The following is a 15,024-nucleotide window of genomic DNA, read 5'->3' on the forward strand; positions in this document are numbered from 1 at the left end:
GACAACCTTAAAAATAACCTCTGATCATTTCATTTCTAAAAATTTGTACCCAAAATTGCATACACATATGCTAAGATATGGCTACAATAATTTTCCTCGGAGATTATTTATGATAGCCGAAAAAAAGGTAGACCAGGAAAAAGAATTGTAGGCCAATAATGAATGGTTAAATATAAATTGGTGTTTTGATACAATGGAATACTATTATACCTCTTAAAAGTAAGTTACAGGAAAATATTTAATGGAATAAAGACATGGAATAATGAAAGATATGTGTACTATATAATCTTTTTCAATTCAAAAGAAGTCTAGACACGCATAGTGTACAGACCCTGAAATTCTAGTAGTGTTGATTATTTCTGGATGGTGAGTTTTCAGGTAATTTAATTTTTTTCTTTGCAGAGGATAGTGAGAGAGCTCACTGCAGCAGCCCTATCACAATTCAGGCCAAGGGGGAGCAGAGGTTTTTCCAAAGAGAAGAAACTGGGCAGAGGCATTACTTCAGCCACATCAAAGATGATAACATGAGGTGAACATGTAAGTGCTAATATTCACTCGAAAATCAGTCATATAATTTAATGCACCCTACAGCGTTTATCCAATCCCATAAGAATGTAGAATATTTCTAAGGCATATGTAATTGATTTTCACTTTTCTTTGTAGTTCTCCATCATCCACTTATTTATTTTTTCTAACACGTATGGTTCAAATACTTTCACAATATTATATAAATACATCTTTCCTTTTTTGGGCAGCCATGACTACATTAGCATTTAGCTCTTGACATATTTTGTTTATGTTAATCCAGAGTTTCCAAGACAGAAATGCTGTTTTACTCATCACAGTGCCCAGTATGCAGCAGGCACTCAGTAAACACCAGTGAAAAACATTTAGTCATAAGCTTCTATTCTCAACTCTTTTTGTTTTATTAGGACATTTTTCCTTGGTCAGATATATTAACACATGTCTTCATAGCACAAAATTCCAAACATATAAAAAGAAACTACATTTTAGTTTCCAAGAGACAAACCTATAAAACCTGTGAATAGTCAGCTTTCCTTCTTTGAAACCATTTTGTATTGTCATACCAATGCAATTAGACCAGGTAGGGTGAAACTATCCTCACAGGTAGGTAGATGGAGCCAGGAAAGTAGATGAAACCGCCTCAAAAGACTTCATAAGTCCCTTGGGTGCAATAACTTCCAAAATACACTGATTCCTCCTGAAGTTACAGCAACAGCCATTATTAAAATATCTATGGTTCATAATGAGGCCATTTCTTACAAAATTTCAAATGGTAAAATTTCCAGTGCCTTGGGTTAAATCTCTGTTTGCTGTTAAATTATTAAGTGAACAAAGGGAAATTGAATGTAGATAAATAAAAAATGAACACCCTAACATTATTTTGCATGATGTGAAACACTAACATCACTGTGGTTTGAGAATTACAAATTAAGGATCAATTAGGAAACAAAATCTATTCTTGGTACGTTCAGACCAAACTCAAGCACCTACTAAGACAGCAGGCAATGCAGTGAAGTGGTAACTGTCCCGGAGTAAGTGCATGTTTGCACATTACTGAGTGGAGGAGAAGGCGGTAAACTGCGGAGAGGGCTCCGTTTCAAGGGGGTGAGGCTGACTCTGTCCTCACAGAGGACATGTGGGGATGCAGGCCCAAGTTCGCTAGTTCTTATGTATTTTTTTTTAAGAGAAGCTTAAAGTCTAGATTTTTATTTGAAAACTCCAAAATTCCAAATGTTGGCTCAAAATTTAAAGACAGACTATATCTATATGTTTTCCCTAAATATCTGGCCAGAGAGTCATCAGTTTGAAACCTCTGACTTTGAGCTGTGTTTGAAAATATTTAACCTTAGGACATGTTTATGTGTGTTTGTGTGTCTATGCATGTGTTTGTGTTGTTGCTGCAATAATTACTTGGTGGAAACTGAGAAGAAAAAGGAGTTAAGTCACACTATGAGGAGGGTTCTGAAGCACTGAGGTGAGTTAGACAGTACTATATATAAAATAGATAACTAATAAGAACCTACTGTATAGCACGGGAAGCTCTACTCAATACTCTATAATGACCTATGTGGGAAAAGACTCTAAAAAAGAGTAGATACATGTATATGTATAACTGATTCACTTTGCTGTACAACATTGTAAATCAACTATAGTCCAGTAAAATTTAATTTTAAAAGAAGGACTAAAGGCTGTATCTTTCAGGGAGAGGTTGATCAGTGGGATGTGTCAAAAGCATATTGAGTTATTTCTGAAGTTGCAAATATTCTTCCTTTGTGATCAGGCCATCTGTGTTTGCTGACATTCATATCCAAGTTAGGCCCCCATCAATCCATGGAGACTGAGAGATACAGACACTCTCTGTCTTGATGATTACATATCAAAGCCTGGCTCCCAGGTCCTTGAGGAAGACATTCATGGGTTGTAAAACAGGTGAGAAACTTTTTAAGAAGTTGACATCTCAAAGGGAGCAAAAACAGAATGTACAACTGCAAGTTTTCTAAAGTAAGAAAAAGGAGGTCAGGGATTCAGAGTCAGAAAAAAGCCTATCTGAAGTTTTGTCAATCTGGAGGGAACATTAAGGCCATCTTGATCATAGAGTGGCAGATGTCGGTGCTTAGCAAACTATTGATATATCAGTAGATTGGATTTAAACAAATGCAAACTCTAGCCTTGCAGCCCTAGCTTAGCATCCTTTCCCCTACATCATCCCCAATGCTTAGTGTACCAGGAAACCATGACATGCCAGTGGTGGTGGCTAAGTAAAATTTCTGTCCATTCAAGAACTTGGAGGAGAAATCCATTCTGTCCCTGTATTCCTTCCAGGAATACCTGCTTATAGCAGTACCAGTATGCTTTTACCAGCTGTGCAACCCTGAGAACCCTGGTCTTTTCATCTAAATAAGCTATAGGGCACAGCATTTGTATGAGCAGTAAATGTGATATGTATGAAACACTCAACATGGTGCCTGGTGTATAGTAACAGTTCTCATTTGTGTCATTATATTATTTTCATAGAATGATGACCATACTATGACACTAATAGCAATACACAGAGAGCTGGAAGAAAAGTTAAATGAATGGTGACTTAAATCTAACAAAACAGAGCAGAAGAAACTATCAAAGAGGCAGGAACTGCTTCCACAGTGCCATGTCATACCCTCCACAATTCCACACTATTTTCTGCCCAGGTTTCTTAGTCTTGTTCCTTCAGACTTAAATATTTCCCCATGTAGACCTCAAATCTTCATGTTATTTAGCCCAAGGATATAATGCAATTTTAAACAATCATTATCTTTGTTGTATTTCCTTTCTTACGTTTAGCACTTGCAGCATTTTACCTAATACTATTTACTCTCAGAGTCCACGTGGAAGCAAACTAACTTTTCAGGAAGTTCTTTGCAAATACTCCCCACCCTCTCCCCCAAATAGTTTTCTTTGTTTGTATCTTGGTAGCAATTCTAAAAAGTTTTCAAGATTTGGACTCTGCTAGTGTAATTGTGCACAGAATATCTACACAGAAGTGGTCTGCTTCATCATCCAATGAGCTCTGCCTCTTCGTGGATCTGACACTCCAATGGAGGGAAGCCAAGAGCCTATAGTAGCAATCCTGGGGAAAATTTAAGCAGCTGTGTTCACGTAATTGAAAACCTTCTAAAAAGTGTGCTGCAGTCCGTGCACAGCGTTAGTATAACATGAGGGCTGGGGCTGGATGCAGCCGGTTCTCTGGAGGACTTCTTTGCCTGCTGCAGGAAAGAGAAGGCTGAAAGACAAACCTGGGTGCAGCCGGAAAGGTCCAGATAGATGAGCTTGTGGCATCCGTTCCCCAAATTCAGGTACTGTAAACCTTTGTCTGTGAACTTTCTGCAGTAAGCCAAACTAAGATTCTGTAAATTGTAGAAGTACCTGAGAAGACAGGGAGAGAGAAGAGAGGAAGGAAAGTGATTATACTTAAGCTGTTTCCTCACATCTTTGTTAAGCCACTATGACAAAGAAGTAAAGCTGTAAATTAATCTTTTCTCCTTGCAGCTATTCAAGAGTTGAACTTTATTGTTAATTCTCTTCCTGTTAAGGAGATTGCAGTAGCATATCAGATAATGCATAATCACGTTTCAAATGAAAATAAAGATTTGGCTAAACTTTAAGAAAACCAATTGGGATAAAGCTTTGGGGGCGGGGGAGGTCTGTGCATTCATGTTGTTTGCAAGTTAGTTTGTGTTTGAAAGCAGTTTCAGTTTGTGTTATTGTTGCATTTAGCTTTTATATTGGAGCATCGAAATAACAATGCAAATGTCTAGGAGGACAAACTCTTTGTAAACATTTAAATGGTGATTAACTGTTACATGAGAGTTAGGATTTGGGGCAGAAAGGAGGCAAAGTTAAATATAATAGGCTCTTAAAATGGACATAGCAAGCAAATGGCTTGAAAAAATAAATTTGCATGTGCATAATTTTCTAAGTAACAGTTTCATTATTATAACTAAAGAAAGACTGACTGATACACAGAGCTTAAAAGTGGATTAAGAACAGTCTGCAAATATGTGGGCAACATATGAAAGGAATAAAACCATATCAGAGGCTATAAATCTCACTGAAGTTGCAACAGATTAACTATGGCATTACCACCATAGCCAAAATGAGAGCTTTCAGGAAAAAGGAGGGTCTTTAGGACAACTCTCTGCAAGACTCACAGTTTGAGGACACTCTATGGGCAACTTTCAAAGCCCTCCTAAGCCTGGCATTTTTTAAAAGTGCAAGAACTCTCACTTCTGCTTTTGTAATAGAGTTAAACAACATGCTCTTGGCTTATGATGTGCAGCAGTTTAACAGTGAACTAGAAAGCAAAAAGAACAAAAAGTAGGAGGAAAATGCCTTTCTGTCCCTCAAAAGCCCACAAATGACTAATAAAGTTTACTTTCACATAAATGGGAAATTAGATATGCAAGCTTTGATCATTAATCAGATTTATTTCCCAAATCTGAAAATATCATATGATATAATTCATATTCCGTAGCGGATTATTTGACTCACACCCATTTCCCTCTGGTAATGGCTATTTCCATGAGACTCAGTAGAACAGAGAGGGAAGCCTTCTGGACTCCCCAGTGGCTGGGTGGGCAGGGCTCTGAAGGAGAAAGCAGCACTAACATCCCAAAGACATAACCCTTCTGGGGCCCTTGAGAGCATTGCCAAAGTTTTAGAAATGCTTTATCTTCCTCTCCCTGAATTATACCCTTGTGATTCAACTAAGTAAAGCACAATTTTCTTGGGGGGTTGTCATTCCTAAGAACTTTTTAGCTCTCCAATTTGGCAAAAGGAATAGTGAGGCAGGCAGCATGACACAATGGAAAATACACAGGGTTCTGGAATCTGACCAAACTGGATTCGAATCCCAGCCCTGACACTTACTGCAACTGCCCCTTAGCTACCCAGAGACTGTTTCCACATTTACTAAGTGGAGATTATAGCATTATCTTTTTTTTCAACCCTGACCAGCTGTGGGGCCTCCAGCTTTCCTGAACCTTAGTTTTCTGTAACATGAACATCTGTAACATGAATGTAACGTATCTGCTTTTTCCTCTTAGTAAAGATGTGACAATTACATAAGAATGTATATATAATAGTATTATATTGAGGGTGAGTTTTGATGATTAAAATCAGCAGGGATATGGTAGAACCTTTAAAAATACACATATTGTTATTATTGCTACTACTGTCTCAAATAATACATATGAATTATTCTTACAAAGTTTGATCTATCTTTTTTCCATTTAATGGAATAGGTACTTACCTGACAATAGTGGTGCATACTAACTTGAAGAGTTTGAGGGGCCTCATATTCCATCTGTACCCTATTTCAGTCGTGGTGGTAAAACCAGGTGTAATCTGTTAACCCCGGTGAGACTGATAGTCTGCTGTAGTTTCTGTTCCTCCATCTGTTGCCCTTGCATTTGCTGACTGTTCTTCCTAACCTACTTTTAAGCTCTGTACGTCATTCTTTCTTTCTTCAGGTATAATAATGAAACCATTACTTACACAGTCGTGCATATTCAAATATATTCAAGTCTGATCCAAGTCTGTTTTTCAGTTTCTTTAAGTACATGTGATCCATTTAACAAATACCAAAAATGAGAATTGAACAAGAAGCTTTGAACTTTTTTGTGTGTCACAGATACTTTTGGATCTATGGCCCCTTTGTCAGCCTAATGTTTTTAATGTATAAAATAAAATACAATTTCAAAGGCAGCCAATTTTATCCACAGATATTATTAAAATATTTTTAAGAGCCAAATGACTGAAAAAATGTATATGCTTCTTTATTAACATGTTCAACAACAACATCTAGCGACAGGTCTATTAACGACAATGCTTTTGAAGCAGTACTGAGTACCAATGATAATTTTAAATATTTGTAACAACTATAAAAAAATACATGTGATGAGAAAATAATTGTGATTTGTATGAGTGAAAGAGTCCCAGGGGCTGCTAATACTACCCTGATTTTTTTAATCTATATTTCAGTTAAAGCTTAGTGAAAATAGAGATTTTTTTTTTTCTCCTATCAAAATTTATGGAACCTCTGATTTCCATTCATGATCTTCTTGGAGGATCCACTGACCGCAGGTTTGGCAAAAGAGTCATTTAATTAAACTAAATGACTCTGAGATTAAGTCTAGATCTAGCTCTTCAAAGTGGAACCTCATGGGAATCATCAGTTTGAAAGTAAAACACAAATCTTGAGTGGCTCTGTTAGCCTTTCAAGGCTTTTATAGTGCCGCAGACTTAGAGCTTTGGGGGATGAGAAAAATATTGGTTTACAGTGAAATCACACTTGGCAAATTTTATGCAATATTGCCACTTTTTATCCTGAATTTTGGCAAAGAAATATGTCCCTTATATGAGTAAGATCTAGTTCATCATTTTTCCAATCCAGAGATGACTTTATAATTCTAATTACACTTGAGGAAGTGTTTTCAGACAATGTTTTCTAATTATTTGATAACTTTTTCTTATGTGTGTGGGAAGGGTTCTCTGTGTGATTTATTTTTCTACTGTTACTATAATCTTTAAGACATCACAATTCTTACAGAAACTACAGAGATCACTGTTTCTTTTTTCTTTGGGTTTTTTATCCATTAAAGAATTGAGGCCCTCTGTGTTAGATCTTCAACTCCTGAGGGTAGCTATTACTAGAAGGAATGTAGAATTCTGTGTTTAAATTAACATTTCTCTGAAAAATCTTAACACAAGGTCCAGTCTGTAAAGCAGAGTATTTGCATATGGATTCGTTTGAGTTGAGTACTGGACTTAGTCTTACAGAGGCAGTATTTTATTTTATTTTATTTTATTTTATTTTTTTAATATTTATTTTTTTTTTATTTTTAAAATTAAAAAAAATTTCAGGTATACACGTGCTCCCCATCCTGAACCCTCCTCCCTCCCCCTCCCCATACCATCCCCCTGGGCTGTCCCAGTGCACCAGCCCCAAGCATCCAGCATCATGCACTGAACCTGGACTGGCATCTCGTTTCATACATGACATTTCACATGTTTCAATGCCATTCTCCCAAATCTTCCCACCCTCTCCCTCTCCCACAGAGTCCATAAGACTGTTCTATACATCAGTGTCTCTTTTGCTGTCTCGTATACAGGGTTATCATTACCATCTTTCTAAATTCCATATATATGCGTTAGTATACTGTATTTATGTTTTTCCTTCTGGCTTACTTCACTCTGTATAATAGGCTCCAGTTTCATCCACCTCATTAGAACTGATTCAAATGTATTCTTTTTAATGGCTGAGTAATACTCCATTGTGTATATGTACCACAGCTTTCTTATCCATTCATCTGCTGATGGACATCTAGGTTGCTTCCATGTCCTGGCTATTATAAACAGTGCTGCGATGAACATTGGGGTACACGTGTCTCTTTCCCTTCTGGTTTCCTCAGTGTGTATGCCAAGCAGTGGGATTGCTGGATCATAAGGCAGTTCTATTTCCAGTTTTTTAAGGAATCTCCGCACTGTTCTCCATAGTGGCTGTACTAGTTTGCATTCCCACCAACAGTGTAAGAGGGTTCCCTTTTCTCCACACCCTCTCCAGCATTTATTATTTGTAGACTTTTGGATCGCAGCCATTCTGACTGGTGTGAAATGGTACCTCATAGTGGTTTTGATTTGCATTTCTCTGATAAGGAGTGATGTTGAGCATCTTTTCATGTGTTTGTTAGCCATCTGTATATACAGAGGCAGTATTTTAATAGAATTCCTGCAGAAAATCCAAATGCAGTGACTTGACCTCCTATTTACAGGGCGGACCCTAAGGATTTCCAGTCACGGCCACAGCTTATTCTGTCTACCCCATTCTGATGAACTGTGGCGAGACTATATTAACATGAGAGTACTTGTCAATAAGAAGTTGCCAGTCAATTTAAGGGTTGATTCATCTATAGGAAAAATAGACATCATGCTTCTATAGCATATAAAGCTCCATTAAGAAGCAAAGATCATAATAGTAATATCTTTATTCACCACTCTGTGCCCAGAATATTTGATCAATACATAGTGAATAAGTGAATGAATGTTGCTTCTAGAACTCAGGGAGTAATCACTGTGGAGTTCCGATAGATGGTATGACTTGAGATGTAAAGTCTACAGATTAGCAAAGAGAGGAGAAAGGCATTCTAGCTTGTAGAAAAAGAGAAGCATGTAGCAGTCAACTGACCAGAGTTGAGAGTTTCCTTTGGAAAACCTAGGCGGATAAGTTTGATCAGATAATGATAAAGAATAGGAAAGGAAGAGTCTAGACCTTAAGCAAAGGTCTTAAGTCAAAGACCTTAAGTCAAAGACATGATAAGACTAAGTTCAGGACAATACTTCTCACAACATAAGGGAAGAGAGACCAAGCATGAACCATCTGGATGCTGCACCAAATGAGGTATTGAGAATGCCACCTTGACTGTGGCAATGGAATAAATGGACAGGGTTTAATTCAGGAAATGTTTAAAAGCAAAAAATACTTTGAAATGGGCATGAGCTATGGACAGCCCTTGTTTTCAACTTTAGAAAACTGAGCAAGTCCCCAAAGAAGTGAGGAAAAATATTCAGATAAAAAACTGGCAAATCACTGTTGCCAAGAAAGGCAAACAAATTACATTTTTCTTTGGAAAGAAACACTAAAGGCACCAGAGAGAGAATGAAAACAGCAACAAACAACACTTCTCTAGTTATTTATAGCTGAAAAAATGTTATTACATACCCAAGCATGATTAAAACAATAGAAAGCAGAGCAGAAATAAAGAATCATTATGAAATGTATTTTTATTATAGATAAAGTCAGTGTACATTTTTCTCATATGATGAAAAACATCAGTATCACGTAGCATTTATCCTGAATGTTGTCTCAAAAGCAAGAACTAGAAGTTAAAATCAAAACAAAATTCTAATTTTAGGTCCTATTTTCCTATATGTTGCCCACTAAAGATACAGCTTCATTTGTAAAATAAACATCCTTAAAAAACTATGCAGAGCTGTACTATTATTTTAAATTTCCTAGAAGAAAACATTATCTCAAAGTATGGTTGGAAAAAATGTTTTTGAGTTTTTAAAAAAAGTGATAACGCTACTCCCAAATCGTCTACTTAAAAGAGTTCAGATTTTCATATATGGATTTATAGATTTTTAAATATGTATGTCTCTCTCCCCTCTCCAGCCACCCCCCAACTCACTTTCTATCTATAGATAGATAAAATACATACACACAAATATACACATGTACCATATATATATAAACACATTCATCCACGCACATATATTCATTCACACACACACATATATATCTTAATGTGGAATTTCTAAAGAAAACTACTGAGTGATGTCCTATATTACAGGGCAGAGAATCCTACAGAATTCCTGAAAGGGTCAGAGGCCCTCCACAGTGGTGCTGCTGGAGCTGGCTTGCTCTAGCCCATGAGAACCAATTGTTAGCATCTCTTCTCAACTCTACATTCAGTGGCATGTTGGTAGCTTAAAACTGGCCATGATGGAATTATTTATGTCACAGAAATCAGTAAATCCTACAAATCAAAACATACCTTGACCCCCTACCTCAGCCAGTAATTAAACATTTACTGGAACACAGCTGTCCTCAGAACACACTTTGAGAACTACTGATACAGAGAATGCAGTATTGCTGAGAAAACAATGATGAGAGATAAGATGATAGCTTGAAGGACTGGAATAAATATCTGACCTGAAAATGAAAGGGGATTCTTAAAACATGAACAAATAGGGTTGAAACATTAAAAAAAAAAAAAGTCCATCAGTTAACCCAAATTGAGAGATTGTTTACAAAATAAATAAACAGTATTCTTCAAGTGTCATAAATAAACAGTATTCTTCAAGTGTCAAGGTCATGAGATACAAGGAACAACTGTGGACTGGTACAAACTGGAGAGCACTAAGAAGAAATGACAGCTGAATGTAGTATGGACGCTTACACCAGATCCTGGAGCAAAAATAAAAGAACATGAGTGGGAAACTTGATGAAATCTGAATAAAGACTTTCATTAATAGAAAAGTAAAAAGAAAACTATCTCTTTTTTAGCTGAGAAAATTAGTTTTAATGTCCAAAAAGTTTAGCTGAGAAAATTAGTTTTAATGTCCGAAAGGTTTACTATGTCCCAGGAAAAATTAAAAGAACACAAGTTTGGGAAATGTTTTTAATTTCTCAGAGAAAAGGAATTTCCTGCCAGCATCTTGGCAGAAAAAAAAAAAAATAGATTACCAACAAACGAAGAGAAAAATCAGGCTGGCTTTAGACTTCTCTTTAACTTGAAATAATGAAGATTATGGGGCAGCATTTGTAGGGTTTTAAGTAGAGTAAGGGACATGATTCAAGAAGTATACCCTGAGAGAATTTGTTGTTCATCCTCTGACACAACAAAAAGTCATCTTCAGAAAGCAATGACTGAAAATCTAATATTTGCACATATTTCCAGATAAATATAATAATTTATATTTGCACATGTTTCCAGTCATCATACGTGCATCTCTGTCACTTCAATCATGTCCGACTCTACTCTTTGCAACTCCATGGATTATAGCCCACCAGGCTCCTCTGTCCATGGAATTATCCAGGCAAATATACTATATATATATAGTATATTTGCCTGGATATATATAGTGGGTTGCCATTTCCTCCTCCAGATTCCAGTCATCATAGGATGAATCAAAATCAAAATTAAAGAATAAGGAAATTGTGATACAAATAGACCATCAATGAATGACAAAACTACAGTTGGTGGTGATGGTGGTTTAGTCGCTAAGTCGTGTCTGACTCTTACGACCCTATGGACTGTAGCCTACCAGGCTCCTCTGTCCATGGGATTCTCCAGGCAAGAATACTGGAGTGGGTTGTCATTTTCTTCTCCAAAACTCGAGTTAGGACTACCTAATCATAAATATGATTATGATATTGAGTATACCAAAAATCAATATTAAAAAGAAAGATGATAAAAAATCACAATTAGTATATATTTACATATAGGTGAGTCAAAGTAGAGGAACATCGAGTTCAAGGAAGAATTAGAATGTATTAGATCTCTTGTCGAACACAGGGGGAGCCAAAGTTAGTGTTTCATTATGACTTTGATAATTACAGAAATGCATGATAAAGCGTGTTTTTAAAAAACATAGAAATAGCCACTAGTTAGAATACACAACAGAATATGCATTTATCTAAATGTATTCAGATTATAGATATAACACATTTTGTAACAAAAAGCAGAAAAGATAAGTACAGTGCAGTAACATAAAAATAAATAAAAAATATAAAGCAAGATGATAAAAATAAGGCCATATACTCAGTTTTGACAAGAAATATTAGTCTTTTAAACCACTTTCTTAAAAAGGCAAAGAGATTGAAATTTTTTAAAATAGAAGTTAGCTATGTGCCACATGTGAAAGATAAACATAAAATATAGCAACACAAAGGTTAAAAATTATGGGTATACATAAAGTAATTTCACAAAGCCACAAGCAAAAGAAAACAAAGGTGACTGTGTAAATAGCATTTTAAAAGAATTTAAGACAAAGAAACATCAACCAGGATAGAAAAATATAATTTTATGTAAACAAGTGCTACAATTTATAGATAGATTGTATGTGCAAACATGCTGCTTATTAATCCTTATGTGTTGAATAACATAAAAATAAATTAATAAACTTCATTATAATAGGCAACTACTGTATCACTATGACATTAAGAATTTACACATGCATGTGCATATATACATAGAAATTTTGTTCTCTGAAAGAAACTCTCTTGTTTTAAACATTCATGGATGATTTATTGAAATTGATTATATTAAGTAGTCCACCAAGAAATCTCCATAAATTTCAAAAAGTAGAAATAATTCTGTCCACATTTCTTGACCACAGTGTACGAAACTAGAATTAAAAACAAAATTCTCTTCTAAATAATTATTGGGTCAAAGAGGTAAGCAAATATACAGCAGTTTGTTCAGAAAAGGAGAACAATATTTATCAAATCATACAAGCTTTGCCTAAGTTCTTTAAAAGTAATTTCATACCTCTGTTTTCTTATTTTAGAAGAAAAGAAGTCAATTAAATCATACAAATGAAAAGTTTAAAACAATACGTGTACATCATATCCAAATCCAAAAGTATTCATTTAGAAAATATAATGAGGAATCATAATCAGAAAGGATACCATGCACAATGGCAATTAAAAAGACACCACAAAGACTATCTGTATGAATAAAACAAAATTTTGAGACATCTAAGAGTGTTTGCAAAAAAGATATTTTTTTGAAGTATACTATGCTCCTGATGGGCTTCCCTGGTGGCTCCTTGGTAAAGAATCTGCCTGCCACTGCAGGAGATGCAGGTTCAAGTCCGGGGTCAGGAAGATTCCCCTGGAGGAGGAAGTGGCAACCTACTTCAGTATTCTTGCTGGGAAATCCAAGGGACAGTGGGACCTAGTGGACTACAGCCCTTGGGGTTGCAAAGAGTTGGACGCGACTAAGCAACTGAACAACAAATTGTTCCTGATAGGGAGACTAAATATTGTAAAAATATGGCTTAGTTTCTAATTTATTTTATCTTTCATTATTGGCATACTGGTAAATATCTAACAACTGGCTCTTCAAAAACATATATGCATATGTATATATGTTTGCTATAAAATTATACATCTTACTATTTTACATCAACTATTTTACAGATGTAAAAGATGAATAGCCCACAAATTACAAATCGTAACATACACAATACTGTTTATTACTGATTTCGTATAACCAGTTGATTCTTACACAATGCTTTCATTCATTGACTTTTGCCAAACTCATAAATATAGGTGGTACTTTTGTCTTCTCCCTTGTATACTCAAAGGAAAAATAAAATTGGTCAGTCTGCTATATTTATTTTTACCAAAAAATAGAAGTAAAATTTTTTAAATTGAGGAATGAGTATAATTCCAATATGAGTATATTTTTTTATTTTAATGGGTAAGACAAAAGTGAAGAAAAATGTGTGTGTCCGGATTTCACTCAGTCATCAATGATGTGCCTTTTTTGCTCAATCAGATAACAGTTTTCAAGTACTGAAAAGATACTTGCTAAACTTTTTTGTGCTATTCACAGTGTTGCAGCTACAAACATGACATGCCTTTTTTCAGTATTTTCTGTGGAAGTATAGTTGCCTGGAGAATCCCAGGGACGGTGGAGCCTGGTGGGCTGCCGTCTATGGGGTCACACAGAGTCGGACACGACTGAAGTGATTTAGTAGCAGCATAGTTGACTTAGAATGCTGTGTTAATTTCTGCTGTACAGTAAAGTGATTCAGTTATACATATATTTCCATATATTCTTTTAAATATTCTTTTCCATTATGATTTGTCATTGGATATTGAATACAGTTCTCTGTGCTACACAGTAGGACCTACTGTTTATCCATTGTACATCTAAACACTTACTTCTGCTAACTCCAACCTCTCATTCCATCCCTTCCCCTAACTCCGTCCTTCTTGGCAACCACCAGTCTGTTCTGTGTCCATGATTCTGTTTCTGTTTTATAAGTAAGTTCATTGGTGTCATATTTTAGATTCCACACATAAATGATATCATATGGTAGTTGTCTTTCTGACTTACTTAATTTAGTATGACAATTTCTAGCTCATCCATGTTGCTGCAAATGGCATTATTTCATTCTTTTTTATGATTTTCTATCATGTATGTATATACCACATCTTCATCCCTTGTTCTGTCGACCTTCAGGTTGTTTCCATTGTCTTGGCTATTGTGAATAGTGCTGCTATGAATATAGGGGTACATACTTCATTTTGAATTATAGTTTTGTCTGAATATATGCCCAGGAATGGATCATATGGTAATTCTATTTTTAGTTTTCTGAAGAACCTCCATATTTTTTCCCACAGTGGCTACACCAACTTGTATTCTCACCAAGAGTGTAAGAGAGTACCTTTTTCTCCACACCCTATCCAGCACTGGTTATTTGTAGACTTTTTAATCATGGCCATTCTGACACATGTGAGTGAGGTGGTACTTCATTGTCGTTTTGATTTGCATTTCTCTAATAATTAGCAATGTTGAGCAGCTTTTCATGTGCCTATTTGCCATTTGTATCTCTTCCTTAGAGAAATGTCTATTTAGGTCTTCTGCCAATTTTTCAGTTGGGTTCTTTGATTTTTTGTTGTTGAGTTGAGCTGTCTGTATATTTTGGGAACTAGGCCCTGTCAGCGGCATCATTTGCAAATCTTTTCTCCCAGTCTATAGTTCGTAGACATGACACACTTTTAATCTACTATATTGTTTTCTCCAGTCTAAACAATCAACAGAAAAATAAGCCAGGCCCTAATTTTGTATTATTTGCCATTTTCCATGCCATTTTGGCTGATTTCAAGCTATCAATGAGAGATCACTGAACATGGAGTTGGGAAGAGATGCACAGAGCACATTATTT

At 35.7% G+C, this 15,024-nt stretch overlaps 2 protein-coding genes across 2 annotated transcripts in view; one reads left to right on the forward strand and one right to left on the reverse strand.

Annotated features, from left to right (window-relative positions):
- The window catches only part of FBXL13 (F-box and leucine rich repeat protein 13), a 218,177-nt gene that overhangs the window by 93,354 nt on the left and 109,799 nt on the right, over positions 1 to 15,024 (reverse strand). Inside the window, exon 12 of the mRNA XM_061413891.1 lies at positions 3,798 to 3,927. Within this exon, the coding sequence (XP_061269875.1) occupies positions 3,798 to 3,927 (130 nt within the window). The remainder of the gene's footprint in view (positions 1 to 3,797; positions 3,928 to 15,024) is intronic.
- The window catches only part of LRRC17 (leucine rich repeat containing 17), a 36,722-nt gene continuing 25,151 nt past the window's right edge, over positions 3,454 to 15,024 (forward strand). The window contains exon 1 of the mRNA XM_061413880.1: positions 3,454 to 3,857. The gene's annotated coding sequence lies outside the window, so the exon portion shown is untranslated. The remainder of the gene's footprint in view (positions 3,858 to 15,024) is intronic.

This window comes from Bos javanicus, chromosome 4, assembly GCF_032452875.1.
Source record: "Bos javanicus breed banteng chromosome 4, ARS-OSU_banteng_1.0, whole genome shotgun sequence".
Taxonomy (NCBI): domain Eukaryota; kingdom Metazoa; phylum Chordata; class Mammalia; order Artiodactyla; family Bovidae; genus Bos; species Bos javanicus.